The sequence below is a fragment of the Vitis riparia genome, chromosome 6 (assembly GCF_004353265.1).
Source record: "Vitis riparia cultivar Riparia Gloire de Montpellier isolate 1030 chromosome 6, EGFV_Vit.rip_1.0, whole genome shotgun sequence".
Taxonomy (NCBI): Eukaryota; Viridiplantae; Streptophyta; class Magnoliopsida; order Vitales; family Vitaceae; genus Vitis; species Vitis riparia.
The window spans coordinates 19,712,490-19,728,256 of NC_048436.1; the positions used below are offsets into that span (position 1 = coordinate 19,712,490).

Sequence of the window (15,767 nt, forward strand, 5' to 3'; positions counted from 1 at the left end):
TATTGAGATTATTTTTTAGTATATTATATATCATTTTGAAGCTCGGAAAGTCAAGAGTCTAGCACTTCAAAAGATATATAAATCAGAGTTGAAACGAAGAAGTTATGAGTATTTAAAGACAACTGGATAGAATTGAATAACCATTTTGAAAATTTAACCTATGATTTTAAGATCCATTTCGAAATCACCCCAATTTCAAAATTATGCATTGCTACTTTGGGATTTCTCCTCTTCCACCTCAAGAATTATGTCTTGGGTACTCCATTCTCCCTAAGTGGGCCCCGCATGATTGGAAATCAAGATTTTATATTAAATTATGAATATTTTTATTTTATTTTATTTTCATGTCTTGTGAGGGTTCTTTGAATGCATAATCCAAAGGGAAGAATTTGGAAGCGTTATCTTGCAAAGTCTTGTTGTAAATGGTGTTTAGAGTTATAAGTTCAAGAAGGTTAATTGAAACCATAATTCAATAATAAAACTTGAAGATTTGGATTCGAAGTCTTGTTAGTGGAACCCTCACTCAATTAGGAGCTTGAGAAGAATGGATGTACGTCGAATTGCATCGAACCAGTATAAAAATTAGTGTTTGTAATTTCCCTTTCCTACTTTCTTTATTTTATATACAAATTGCTCTTCCATTATTTTTGTTAAATAATTACATAATTGTTAAATTTGAAAAAAGTGACCATCACCCTATTCACCCCCACTCTATGTGATTACCTTAGGTTGATATAGTTAGAATAATTACATTTATCTTCTAATAGGCATGTGAATTTTTTAGCTTGTGTTTAAAATATCTTATTGTTGAATTGAGTTTTATTTATCATTTTGATTTTTTGATATAATGAAGGATTCCTTCACAATCATCTTTATTCTCTTGCAGGTCAAATGTTGATGAAGTTTTTTTATTTAAGTGTCTTCCTCTTCATGTGAGAGGAGGGAGGAGCTTCTAGTATCCATTCATGGTTTTTACAATAAGAAGTTAGGCTTGAACTGTTGCTTTTTAATGAGAGATTGAGATAAATCTTCCATGACAAGGATTTGAGGATGAGTTTGAAAATATTCTAAACTATCAAGATTGATGCATCATATTTTAATCCATTAGACCATTTTGCCTTCATTTTTTAATCCATCCAACCATTTTGCCTTAAATGTTCTTCCCAATGAGGGAAAAACTATATATATATATAAGTGAATGGCGTAAAATATCGTGGATGACATCATTTTCCATATTCATAGTGAACCTTAGAAAAAGAGGTAGGATTACTAGACTAAATCCATATTTTATAAAAAAAATTTCTATCAATTCATTTTGTTGTTATTATTATTATCATGAGTTTTAGGTTGATAAGTTCTCAAAGATTTCTTTCTTATTTTAAACATCTCATTCATAGTTGCTGAAAAAAGTAAGATTTTCCCTTTCTTCAAAGACCTCATTCATATCAAACGTATATTTTGTAAAGTATATTAGGGAGTTTTATCTCATTTTATTTTAATTTTTAAATGCTATTTAAATTATGTTATGTTTTTTGATGTAGTCAAAAGCCAAAAGTAAATAAATAATTTTGTAATACTCACATAGCCATAGGACTTACATAGCATATTTTATAACTAAAAGCTATGAAGAAAAATTATTTTACTATTTCCTATAGTAAAAAACTATATATAATTTAGTAAAATCATTTTATATTTTTTTCATAGCTAGAAAATCTCTCATTCTCCAAAAATCAAGAACTCTTAAAAAAAAAAAACCTAAAAATTGAGTTTTAATAGTTCCCACAAAAACTCAACATGTGGCGTGTTCCCATTAGACACTTATTTCCTAAATAATTACTTAAAATTAACTAAAAAAATAATAAAATCATGATTTCTAGTGGTGTGTGGCCCATTTAAGGCGGATAGAGTGCCTAAAGCACAATTCTTGAGGAAGATGAGGCAAAATCTCAGAGTGATAGTATGTGATTTCAAAATTAGGTTAATTTTGAAATTTAAGGTCACTTCAAGATAGGTTTTGAAATTATAAGTTGAATTTTGAAGTCGTCATTTGACATTTGAAATAATCATTTGACTTTGCCCAATTGTTTTTTTAATGATCATAACTTCTTTATTTCAACATTGATTTATGTACCATTTGAAGCGTTAGACTCTTGATTTTTTTAGCTTCAAAACCATATGTAGCTTGCACAAAAAAAAAAAAAAAAAAAAAAAAAAAAAGAAAGTTATTCAAAAATCATGTGAAATATAGTGTATATGTTGCTACTAGGTTTAAGTTCTAAATTCCATTTTAAGCTTGATTGCATTTGTTTCAAATGTCCTTCCTCATGGTTGTTTGCCCTCATTTTTTTCTGTAGCATTGAGTTCTTATCTTTAATGTACAAAATTCTTTGTTTTGCCCTTTTGTGGACCCTTCTCATGTCTCATAGGAGTTAAATATCTTTAAGCATAATTAACCCTTTATTTTACTTTGATTGAAAATAACTTTTGTAACTTGCATTATTTTTTTCTTTTAAACTTGAAATTATGCTCAAAATAGAAGTTAGATCTATAATTAGGATCTTAACATAAATTTGATTTGCATTTGAATGATTTAAATTTTTTTTATATTGCATAAAACATATCATATATATGCCATTGAAGTACATATTTTGGTTCCAGTCAATAATTTGCATGACCTTCGAATGATGTTTAATAAGTTATTATAATACCAACTCAAAATGTACTTTTGTTGTCATTTTTGGAAAATTCATTGGCTTCATTGTTCAACATCGAGGCATTGATGTAAGTCAATCTAAAATCCCAATTGTTCAAAACGTGCTTGAGCTAAAGAATCTACATAGGCTCAAAAGCCTACAAGTTTTCTTGTAAGACAATGTCAATTATTTAAATAGCTTATGATAAAAAATGTTCTTTTCATATGAGATCAAGCTTTGACAATACTTTTGAAGGTATAAAGTAGTATTTGACTAATATACTTTTCTTAGGTGCTTTTACGGCTAGAAAGCCATTGATACTCTATATTGTTATCCAACAACATTCACTTAGAGTAATGCTTGCCTAAGAAAATGGGGTGAATAAAGAAAGATCCTTATACTACTTGAATTGAATGTTGATTGGGATAGAACTTAACGATTCACCTAGCTATAGGGAAAAGTTATCTTGCTTTGATTTTCTTGTGAAATAATTGAGACATTATGTGCAAATGCCTATGTTACATTTGATTACTTGAGTTGACCCTATCAGATATGTGATGTCAAAACCTATCCTTTCAATGCATTTAGTAAGATTGGGATTAATGCTTAATGTAAATGAAACAATCTACATCTCATAAAAGGCAGTTAAAAGGTAAGCACTAACAAATTTTCTATTAGACCATCTAATTCCTACAAGTTTTGAAGCTTTTGAATGAATTTCCTAATGAAGTAGTCTTCTTTACTCTTTAGTAGGTCTAATGCATTGATGGGATTGGAGTAAGTGTTGTATGTGTCTCACCATTAAGACATACTTTTATTTGTATTTTCATAAACCAATTCTCAACTCAATACAAGGTTAAAAATGATGATTTGTTTCTTTACTTTTAACATGCTATTATAGGAATTTGAACAATTTTCATTAGTTCATATTCCATGAAAGGAAAACAAGATGATAGATGTTCTTGTCAACTTAGCTCCATCTTTGATGTCATTCGAGGAAGAGGTAGTTGGGATCCAAGTTTGTTGTAGATGGATACTACCACCATCATCAATCATATTCTAAGAAGAAGAAAATGTCATTTTAGTAATGATCATCAATGAGGATTTTCGACAACCATTAATTGGTTCTCGGATAAATAGAGTTATGATTACTAGATTCGTAATTCCTTAAGAATTTAGTTTCTTCCAATTGCTCTTTTGTTTTTCTTACTCTTACAAAAATATTTATACTCCATCTTAATTATGATTATTCAATTAACTAAATATAATTAAAAAAAAGGAACATTACAAAATAATGCATTTATAAATACAAGTTAAAATATGTTAAAAATATAAAATAAAAATAAAAATTATGAAGGTATAGATTTATAATCATTAAAAATATCGAATGTTATATAAAATTCATCACAACTTCAATTTATTTATTGAATTTAACAAAAAAATTAATAGGTGATATTTAAAAATATGGTCATATTAACATAAAATACATGTAAAATGACAATAAATCTCTGTAAGTCAGATTTCAGGAGGTCAAGTTGAGACTGGATTTGCAGAGGATTGGGCTAACCCTGTCCATGTTACAGCCCAACTTGAGGAAAGAAAAATCCTGGTTGGGCCCAACATGAACCCAATGCAGAATGAGTTTGGGCTCAAGCTAATGGGCCACAGTTGCAGATTGTTTAGCATTAATGCATACCTGGAATGGATCAAGAACATTAATACACCAGTAATGAGAAGATATCAGATGGGCTTTACATGGAACAATGGAAAAGTTGTAGATTAAGAAGTAATTGAGAAGATTAATGTTGTTTTCTTTTGACTTGTCAGCAACCAAACAGAGGATTAGGAGACTGAATTTCCAAATATAGAGATAATATAAATTGAGTCGAACTGTTGTTTACAAAAAGGGGAAGGAGTTTCATCTTCTAAAACTAGTCCTTTTCCTCTCTTTGAGTCTTTGACGACTCCTAAATCTGCTTACCTAGAGAGTTCACATTTGGGAGAATAGCCTAACTGTTCAGTTTCCCAGCTCAGTTTTGAAGCAACTCCCTCATGGCGAGGAAAATACTCCTGAAAATCATCCACACAAACATATATACGTCATTCATCCAAGGCCACAAACTTAACAAACACATGGGCAAATAAAACCAGGCATTTACCTCCAATTTCTTCATCAACTCCCTGGCAGTGGGGGCTGATACAATGATATGGCGGGCACTTGGGCTTATGAAATCTTCCTCTACTGCTTTGTCTATGAATGAGAGGAGGGAGTTGTAGTAGCCATCCACATTCAACAATCCCACCTGCAAAACCCAACAAATTAGATGATCAAAGCTTCATTATTATACACCATGTTTATCAGCTGATTATTCTTGTCAAATGAGCCTTACCGGTTTGTCATGGATGCCAAGCTGAGCCCAGGTTATTACTTCAAGAAGCTCTTCTAGAGTTCCATACCCACCTTCACACACATCGAATCACATAAATTACTTCAATTTACAAGTCTAAATGACCATAACTAAATGACCAAACTCAGCCATTATCTGCAGTCGGCAAATGGAGTGATGGGGTTGATGGACCACAAGAGGATTTGGCCACAAGGAGTTCACAAGTCCTTTTTCTTATCTTAATTTGGTCAAGGGTTGGCGCAGTACTACTATAACATCAAAGGCAATGGGGCGTGGTGCAGAGGAAGAAAATGCACATCAGCCACACAAGTTTGATCGTTCAGAATCCTCAGCTTTCAGTGTCAGATGTTGATGGAGCAATTCATCAACTGGTGTTTGAAATTGCTGTCTCTCTCTAATCATGGGTTTTTGGGGCCTTGTCAGATAAAACCCCAAATAGTTACTTCCACTGCCCATATGCCATACATTTCAACTACTTATCTCTCACATTTCTCATTACATGCATTGTTATCTTAAGGGTATTTGATTTGTTTGAAGTTTCTGTTATCTTAAGGGTATTTGAATTGTTAAGTCTTAAATCTAATCAGAAGATAAATAAATATGAGATATGTAATAAAGGAGCGAGGGGACCAAAGATAGGGGCAGTGGACTAATTGTTCTGTTTGTCCCCATGGAAAACTGTTGCTGATGATATTTCCTAGCGAATAATTTTTCTGTCTCCACTTATCTTGTCGATATTTTTTTTTTCCAAAGTCTGGAAAATTCCTTGAATTATTTGCTTACACAGGGGAAAAAAAAGGGTATTTCGTGCATATCTGTTTCACCATCATGAAAAGACTTTCATGAAAACAAAAGGAAAATCAAAAGATGGACCTATGTATGATAAATTTCCATGAAAAGATAGAAGAAAAGGTGTGTGACTGGAGGAGCGTAATAGGCAAAGAATATTGAAAGGATTATATACAAACCAGGTAAGGCAATAAAGGCATCTGAGTGTCTAGCCATCTCTGCCTTCCTTTGGTGCATGTCTGCAACTGCCTTCACTTCCCCAACTGTCTCACCAGTTATCTGCATTAGAGCATTGCATTACCAAGTCAACACGAAATCTGGAAAGGGACGACAAATTTGAGGGATAGGTCCCCAAGGCTGCCTAATTTTTGTCTCGAGAAAATAATGCTGGCTAGGGTGTTGTGATGATGAGTGTTGCAGGGGTGGTGGGCTCAATCCAAAATCATTTTACCGTTTGAGAATATAAAGCAAATGTAGGAAAGAAAGAGAAGGAAAATGGAGGAAAATGTGAGCTTGGTGAGAAAATAGAGGGGCTATGCTTAGAATCTTCAATCTGGGTAGTGGGTATCAGAAAAAAAAAAAATATATATATATAAGGGAAAGGAAATGGTGAAGAGGGAGGTGGGCAATTGGGGTGATGGATGAGTGCACCAAGCTTAAAATGTGAAAAGAATATAGAAATAGAAAATCCCTGAGCCAATGAAAATTCCCACTTAGTGGCTTTTGCATAAGACCCAAAAAGACAAAGTGTGAAATCCATATCCAAGATAACAAAGGTGAGGTAGAAATTCAAGTAAAAACAGCTACCACAAGACCAAAACCCCCCCATCAAATGAGAAAGTGCAAAAGAAGTAGATAATGCTCTTTCTCTGGTCATTTTCATTTTCATTAAGAAAAAAGAAAAAAAAAAAAAGAAAAACCCAGCTCAAAAAGCCTTGAAACAATACAGTTTGCAGCAGTTACATACCTCTCTAGGCATCAGGGTCTTGGGAATGACTCTGCAGACAATAACATGACAAAAATCAGTTACGATTGAAGAACCCAACTATAACAACAACAACCCAAATTCACTAAATTTGTTAATTCATCCATTAGTTTATAAAATTCCAGCAAGAAGAAGAAGAAGAAGAGGAAGCTTACCCAATGACATGGCGGCCACCATCATATACAGCTTGAGAAATTAAACCCATCAAGCCAATACTCCCTCCTCCATATACCAGATCAATATTCCTTGAAACCTTCAACAACCATTCAATTTTAATGAAGTGAGCTAAAAGTTAAAACCTCGAAAATTTCCCTTTTATGAACAAACCCACTTCTACAGAGATATATGAAAAATACTCCTCAAAGTACAAAAAAGATGATATGGGTTTTTCAATATTCATTGCACCCACCCAATAATACATGCAATAAGTACAATTAAATTATATGTAGAAGAAATGGACAGGTAATTAAAAATGTAAAGAGAGTACATGTAGGATGAAAAGAGCATGTAGTTTAAATGTAGCCCACAAACACCAACAATAGACAGACAGAAAGAGGTGATACAACTCATGAACATGAAACTTTGAACAGCTCTTGATTGGATTTGCAGAAAATCCCTTGAAAAAAAACTGCCTTTTTTTTCCAGGAAAAGGAGATGAAAATATGAAGAAGAAGAAGAAGAAAAGCAGAAAGATGAATCCATTCAGAAGATATATATAGCCATTATATAATTACCAATTCTCTTCCAAGCTCGATAGCAGCATCCTTGTAACTGCTCTTCTTTCCTTGGCTACTCCCACAGAAGACACAAATCCTCTTGAATTTTGATTGCTTCATTTCCTTGTCTCTCTCCATCTCTCTCTCTCTCTCTCTCTCTCTCTCTCTCTCTCTCTGTCTGCTCTGCGGACTATGCAAATATCCAGTGCTCCAGTGCCCCACACCTTGACATATGAGGCTGCCTCATGCCTCTCTATATATAAAGGTAGCACAGGCGTACATTAGCACCTCAAATTCCACTTAGGATCATATTTCATACACTTTTCTATTATTACCTATTTTCTAAATTATTTCTAACCTTACACTACAACATTTCTTAAATTGATATCTCACTTTTTCCTCCTATATGTTTCTCTTTACTCTAATTCTCTTTAATATTCTATCTATTCAACTTCTAAAGTGATCTCATCATATCCCTTTGTTCTCTTTGACTACATTTATTATAACAAATTAATTTTTAACTAAAAGAAATAAAAAGCCCAAGCCTCTAACTTTTCAATTTACATGTGATTGATTTTTTTTAAATTATTTATTATTATTATTATAATTTATTTTGTATCTTTTACTTATTAAGGAAAAGAAAACACTTGCATCCAAGGAAATAATAAGAAGGAAATGAAAATAAAAAATTTGCTTCACATGTTGAGTCACATGTAGACCCAAGACTCTTGCTATGGAATGATATGCTTGGTCAAAATTTGCACTTCCCACTGAGTTTTTTCTTGCTACTAAATGATATGTTTGGTCAAAATTTGATCTTCCCATTGAGTGTTTCTTTTCTTGTTAAAATTTGTCATCTTGCTAATATTTCTTATATTATTTTATGTTTTATCAAATTTTTAAGTACTTAGAAATAAAAATATTGATGATATACTTTCACATAAATTGGTCTAAGTAACATACAAGAAACATATCCACGCCTTGCCTCATAAAGAAAGTTTGAATTTGCATATAAAAAATGACTACATCAATTACATGCATTATTATTCTTACTATTATTATTATTATTATTATTATTATTATTATTATATATTGGAGATGTATATTTTTTTTATAATTTTTTTTCTTGTGTTCATTCATGTAAGAAAAGATATTTCTTTTATACAATAGTCATGTGTGTGAAGTAAAAAAATTATGTGTCATCACGACCGTTTCTAAGCTTTTTGGCTAAACGCCAAAAAGACAATGTAGTTTGTCGGGAAGACACTATTGATAACCAGGTCATAGGTTTGACTTAACCTAGCAATAGTGAGTCGTGAGGATATCTACTCAAGAGTGGTATAAGACTAGCATATTCTCTTTTTGAGGATGTACAATGACCAGATACCCTCTTATAGGGGTACCTTATTTTTTTCATCACCATATATATATATATATATAATTTGTAAAACCTATTATTTCTAAACTTTCCTCTCAAAAAATCAAATTACCCTTAGACTATATTTTGTTACTTGAAAATTTTGAGAGAAAATGTGAAGAAAAAATAAAAAGAAAAAGTATATAAAAAAAAGAAAGTGAAGAAAAATAAAAAATAAATTTAAAACTAATAAATTATTTTATATTTGTTTGACCTATTTTAGAAAATCATTTCTTTTTACTTTTTTTTTATATTCGAGAACCAAATATAATCTTAATATTTCTTATACAATCATATTTCTTGGAAAATCATGAATACAATGTATTGCAATTAATACAATGGTGGTGGCCACTCTTCAACTTTCATGAACTTACACATTTTTGGTCCTTTCCGTACAAGATTCAATGTACAACATCCACTCACCTTCTCATTTTTTTTTCTTTAAATGAAGAGAATTATAATGCATACATGTTGTTACATAATTGTATATAAATTTTAAATTGTTATAAAATAAAAATAATTATCTTATACTCCACTCCAATAAATTACCAACATAATCCTCAAAATTATTAGAACCCCCACACAAGTCTTACTGATTTTTATCATGGGTTCACATGTTATGTCATATATGCTAAGATGTTGGTTGAAATAGTGTAATAATAGTAAGAAGAAGAATAATAATAATAGAATGGAAGGTGGGTTCACATGAGGAAGAAGATGTGCCCCATCACCCATCTCATTGTACCCTCAACCACCCTCCTTTACTCGACATACTTGTTGTATTCATAGGAAACATATGTATTTTTATCACACAAAAAAACACCATCCTTCCATTTCCCCACATTCTTCTCCAAACCAAGCTGTCCCCAATCCCACTCCTCTGCTATTCAATGCCCACCCCCCTTTCTTTTTTCATTTACTTTCATATTTTTAACCACCCTTGTTTTTTTCTTTAATATTTTTCCAGTAATTAATTCTAATTGCCAACCTCCTTGGAACTACTTCAAACCTCTGGTTTTAAACTAATGGTTTTTTTTATTGTATTTTTCAAGTTGGGGATGGTTTAAATTATGGCATTGGTGGATTATTAAAACAAAACCCTTTTGGAGCTCCTCCACTGGCACAATTTTATATATGTTGGTTGGGATTTATTGTTGATTGAATCCATAATGATATCTTAAATATGGAACTTAGTCAAAGCAGCTATGATTGTCAAAAAAATGTTTGATGGTTTTATGTAAGGGTGAAGGGGAAATGAGTGAATGAGAGAGAGAGAGAGGAGGTGTGCATTGGAAGAAGTGAGAGCACCACTCCTGCAATAAATATGTTGAGAGGGTAGAAGTTTGAATGAACAAATAGATTAGGGTTTGGTGTCTTCTTCTTTGAAAATGTATCTTTATGTCGCAGGTTTGTCCCTGAAAGTGTGAGATCCAAAGGGCAGAGCGGTTACCCTTTTAGTTCTACCACCACCCGACCTCTCCCATTATTGTTTTCTCTTCCCAATGCTCCCCTTCCTTCTCTCTCTCTCACCCCCCATAACTTTCACACCCCAAAAGGCCACTAATCTCATCTAATGCATACAATTTTACATCCAAAAATATACCCTTTACCCTTTTTTTTTTCTAAAATAAATAAAATCTCTTCAATTTCAAGTGGCTTATTAGCCTGCATAGGCAAAAATTGGGAGAGAAATGTGAATGCCTCCCTTGTGTGACACGTGTTCCCACCCTAAATCCATGTGATGGAAATATACGTGTACCACTATCCTCTCATTATTGGGGGCATCACCCTCCATTTGAGGGTGAGGCTATCACCCCTTGTAGACCACAAATTGTTGCTTGACACATGGGCATTTTTTTTCCTCCAATGGGCTTCCCCTAATTTAAATTTTTTTGTCATATTAACAAAGAAAAAGAAAAGAAAGAAAGAAAGAAAAACACAAAGACCTCTAATTCAGAAATGGGTTCTAGACTTTTAGTAAGTTAGAACATGAAGGATATGAAAGTGCCACCATCCACCCCCAGAGCCTTTTTAAAGGGATATCTCTTTCCAAAAGTGGAAAATTGGGTGTGAAGTGATGTTTCTCCCTCTCTGATTATAGGGATTTTCAGTTTTCTGTCCCTTCAACTTCATTGGGGGAGGCTATCCCAGATTCCCAATTCCCACCAGATCAGCTACTCCATGTTTGTTTCATTTTGGTTTTAGAGTAATCTCAACTTTTATGATTTTTATAGTAAATGGAAGATCCTATAAAGATCACTTTTTTCTAGTCACCCAAACAAAGAAAAAGAAAAAATACCACAACCCTAGTGGAGTTTATCCATATAATGCGATAATAGCAAAGCCCCTGAAAAAATTGGTCAAATTTGGTATCCAATGCTCTCTTCCTTCTTTTCATTGGTTTGTTTATTAGTTACATATAGTTGTGTTTGGTGGGAAGGGAGGAATGGGGTCTGTATATAATGTGTATAGAGTTTGTAGGGTGAAGGAGAAGTCCACACTTGGAATTGTGGAATTCCTACTCAGAGCTCAGAAGTCAGGGCTGTAACTCATCCAGTTCTTTTTTAAACCACTATCCATGCTTTAGATAAGGCTTTAGAGAGGAGTGACTGGAGTGTTGTTGAGTAAGACCATTTTCTATTCCACTATCAACTTTTGTCCCCACTCTTGCCAACATTCATCAAACCAACCCCTTTCCCTCTTCAAGCCCACCCTTCTTGACTTGTAACCAAAATGTATGGTTGCTTAATACTTGATACTAAAAACAGACCTGAGGGATGGATGCTAAAGTGGGTAATGATGATCCAAATTACATTGCAAAAGAAATGTAAGGAAAAATAAAAGGGAGAAGAGATGATGAGGGGGATATCCCTGATTGTGGCAAGCTTGATTAATGGGGCTATTGTCATTGTTTGAGGCTTAAATTTGGGGATAGGGGAAGAAGGAACACTTGGGTTTCATCATTACGGTGATTGAAATTTGGGACCTAACCAACAACATGGAGTTCAATCAATACTCTTGACTCAAATAATACCTTCATATTCCGGTTACTTGGGGTCAGGGTCAACTCTTAAGCTTTCACTTCAACCCATAATTGCATCACTTACTTTTGAACTTCATGCTAAACTTGTCTCTCCCTTTCTTTTAAGTTTAATTTTTTTTTAAAAAAAAAAACCTCATATTTTGTTTTAAACAACCAAATAAATAAAAAACAGTTGGGGCAGTTCACTGGTCATCCTTGGCAGCCTCACCTCATAATTTTCTTTTTCTACTTCAATTCAAAAAAAATGAGGAGAAGGAAATGATGAAAGAAAAAAAAAAAGAGAAAATGGGGAATGACAGGGGGTTCAAGTTTGAGATGGGTGGATGTTGAGAGGTCGAAAAGGAATGCATTTTCGTTATTTTACATATAAATTTTATTATAAAAAGGAAAAATTGGTGAATATATAAAGAGATAAGTTGGATGTCCTTAACAATGTTTATTTAATTTATAGAAGAAACAATCATCATTCTATGCTTTTAAATATGATTTATTCATATTTTAACTAAAAATTTTAAAATATAAAAATTATCTTTAATTTCAATCAAAATTTTAAAATATATATTTTTAAAATATTAAATTCAATTCTAAAATTATGGTTTAAACTTCCATGGTAAATGAAAAGGAAAACAATGTTTAGAACAAAACTCAACTATCCTTAATATACTTTCTTTTCTTCCCCTTTTTAATATTTACCCACTGTTAAAAAGCTCAAAATTATTGAATTTCTCTACAATTAAATTTTCAATTTGACAATATTGTAAATTAACAACTTTGGCTTAGGGGTTAATTTTTTCTTTTAATAATTTTTACAAATTCATTTATGTTTTTTTTGGAGCATGCTTTCTATATTCTATTTTTAATAGTTTTGAAATATTAAAAAAGACAAAACAATAACTTTTAAAAAAATAAATAAAAACCTTTAATAGACCAATATTCAAATGAAAGGGTTGAAAAAAAAAAAAGCAAAAAGTTTAAAAACTCAAAAAAAAAGAAAAAAAAAAAAGAAGAAGAAAAGAAGTGATGTTTAAAAGACCTAGAGAAAATTTTGAAAAGTGGGAAATAGAATGATTAAAAAAAAACACTTTTTGAAAAATTGTGTTGTACTCTAAAAAGATAAAAGAGTATAAAAAATGATAAATATATTGTATGGTATGAGAGTAGGGAGATGACCAAAATGGATAAAGCATATAAGTATATTCGATCTCTCCAAAGATCTTGGGGTCCATAAGTGAATATTCCCTACTAATTACAAGTCCTAATTCAAAGGTATTGACAATTGTGCTAGAATTTGGTGGAGTCATGTGAACTTCTTGCCCCCCCTCCCTCTAACCCAAATCAAATTTCTTGTTTTTATAATATTTTAATAAAATTGCAAATCTATTTTTTTTTAATATTTGAGAAAATGCATAATAAATTGCACAAAAAATTGCCATAATTAATTAGAATAAAAAGAAATTAAAGAAAGTCAACAACTAGTGAAAAAGACAGAGCAAAGGATGAAGAGGACAAAGGGGTTAAGGGGGTGTCTTACTTTTGACAAAACAAATTCATCCAAAATAAAAAATATTCTACAATAAAACACCCCCCACCGACTTCCCCACTGTCCACACAAGAATGTACGTCATGTTGTTTTCAGTCACTTTCTTTTCTTTTTCAGCCAAACAATGTTTTACTCTAAACACCATCACAGAAGGCAACCAGCAGGCAAGGAGGCAAAACGTCTCACGCAATTCAAATTTCCAACCCTTTTGCTTACTATCACCCATGTGACCTTATGGTACTACACCAATTCATGAAAATAATTTTCCCGAGAAAATTCAAAATTTTCCTTTATTTGCTGTGCACTATGTTTGTTTTATTGTTTTTGGACGAAATCATTGACCAATATTGGCTTAACCGTCAACTTGTGGCTTACTTTGCCCTTTTTCGATTTCCAGGAAAGGTGTACCCATTATTGATCCGATTCCCACTTTCCAAACAGGTCCAGACACACCTATAACTAATTTGACGAAATGGAGTGCTTAAATTGGAAGTTGTTCACACCATTGATTCCATTTCTAGCAAATGAAAACAAAAACAAAAAACAACAACAATAATAATAGAAGGAAAGATAAGCTGCGTTTGATTGCCAAGAAAATTTTTGTTTTTCTATTCTTCATGCCTGACCCATGAGGTTTGATTTCTAATTGACCCTGATTGGGGAAGAAACGTTCCCATGAAGATTAATTTTCCAGCAAGTAAAGGAAAAGCTACTGAGTTCTTTTGACAAAAAATAGGGAAGGGGTTTGACTACTTTTGAATAAATATAAGTTGCAGCCTTCACTCTCATAAAGTGAAAATTCCATCCAAATTATCTTTTTCAAGCCCCTTTGTTTCCGTCGGTGTGGAAATCCTTATGGCGTCAATGGAGTTTGTCCCTTGTTAAAAACTTCGGGTTAAGCAAAATAATAGATGTTATAACTATGTTGGTTTCTGAAAAATATTAAAAAAGAAAAAAGAAAAATAATTTTTTCATATCGCGTTCTTTATATTCTTTTAATTATATAAAATTATGATATTTGTTCATCTAGAAAAAGAAAATTAGAAATCTACCAACATTTGAACATAATTTTAGTCTGATAATAATAGTTATAAATGGGGTGATTCGTTACATGGTTGCATGGGCTAGGGTGGGGGGCTTGGGCATCATGGGATGATGGGAATGAGAAGCTTTTGGGGTGTTAGGAGTTTTTGATCAGTTTTGAAAAGAAGATAGAAAAAAAAAAAGGGAATGGTTGGGTTCTACTTGTATCCTGTTGTTGCACAGTCCAATCATCATGTTGGAAGCAAGAATGACGGCCGGTCGGCCACAGTGCTTCGCCACCTAGTACCCGTCGCGAATTAGAATCATCAATTTTGGCAAATTGCAGTTGTCATGGGGGGTTGGGGATGGATGATGAGCTTGAAAAACTTGATTGTGTTTTTGACAAGAGAATAAAATGGTGGAGAGTTGCAGTTGATATGAGTGGTAATGGGAGTGGAGTCCTATCATGCTTTGCAAATTGCTATGCATCACTGTGGGTCACCGCCCCATTGACACCCGATCCATTCTTTCTCTCTTTTTCAAAGATGTCCAAGAATCCTAATTTATTCATCTCATCGTCAAGTATTTTATTTTATGTCGTGAATGAAACCATAAATACGAGAATCATTCAAAATTCTTATGGTACAAGAACTTTGACCTTTGTCTCATGGAGAAAATTGAAAGACTTGAAGAGAACTTTTAGGTAGAAAACTTTCTTCTTAGAGACTGCTCTCTCCGCTTGAAGTATTATGTTGGGTCAATCCACTTCAACACTCAAACCCATTTCCAACCAAAGGGCAGCATTTGGTTGAGACTTGAGTCAGAATCCCATGACCCCAAAAACTTCTGTTGCAGATCCTCTGTATAGGCCTTCACCATTCAAATGGCTAAAAGCAAATCCCAACACATTTTCGAGTTTGAGTGTCGTTTTCTTTGTTGGTGGATTGCCCATCCTGTTCTTCACGGGGTTGTGATGATTCAAAATTCAAGTTCAAGTGTTTTTTGGTGCTAGAACTAAATGGAAGTCTATGGCAAAAAGAAAAACAATTGAGTGTGAGTGCTATCTTGTCTTGTTTTAAGGACAATTATAGGCTATTATCCCTCATTTTCTTTCACCCCTTTTATTAGGGAGACAACAGAGTCAATGATGCTA

General features: G+C 32.7%; 1 protein-coding gene across 1 annotated transcript; it reads right to left on the reverse strand.

The window, feature by feature from the left end:
• Window positions 1-4,472: 4,472 nt before the first annotated feature.
• Window positions 4,473-7,804, reverse strand: LOC117915798 (cytokinin riboside 5'-monophosphate phosphoribohydrolase LOG1). The gene is made up of 7 exons (XM_034831485.1): window positions 7,610-7,804; window positions 7,031-7,128; window positions 6,858-6,888; window positions 6,070-6,169; window positions 5,084-5,154; window positions 4,853-4,996; window positions 4,473-4,763 (listed from the first exon to the last, which is right to left on the reverse strand). Exons 1-7 carry the CDS (start codon window positions 7,727-7,729, stop codon window positions 4,671-4,673), a joined length of 657 nt encoding a protein of 218 aa, XP_034687376.1. The 5' UTR covers window positions 7,730-7,804; the 3' UTR covers window positions 4,473-4,670.
• Between the last annotated feature and the right edge of the window lie 7,963 nt (window positions 7,805-15,767).

What these genes read in the sequence shown, in the direction of transcription:
- LOC117915798 (XM_034831485.1), bottom strand. Translation starts at nt 7,729, where the DNA reads ATGGAGAGAGACAAGGAAATGAAGCAATCAAAATTCAAGAGGATTTGT. An exon ending in TCGAGCTTGGAAGAGAATTG is followed by an intron (nt 7,129 to 7,609) that starts GTAATTATATAA and finishes TGGTTGTTGAAG; the next exon opens with GTTTCAAGGAATATTGATCT. An exon ending in TGCCTTTATTGCCTTACCTG is followed by an intron (nt 5,155 to 6,069) that starts GTTTGTATATAA and finishes ATGTGTGTGAAG; the next exon opens with GTGGGTATGGAACTCTAGAA.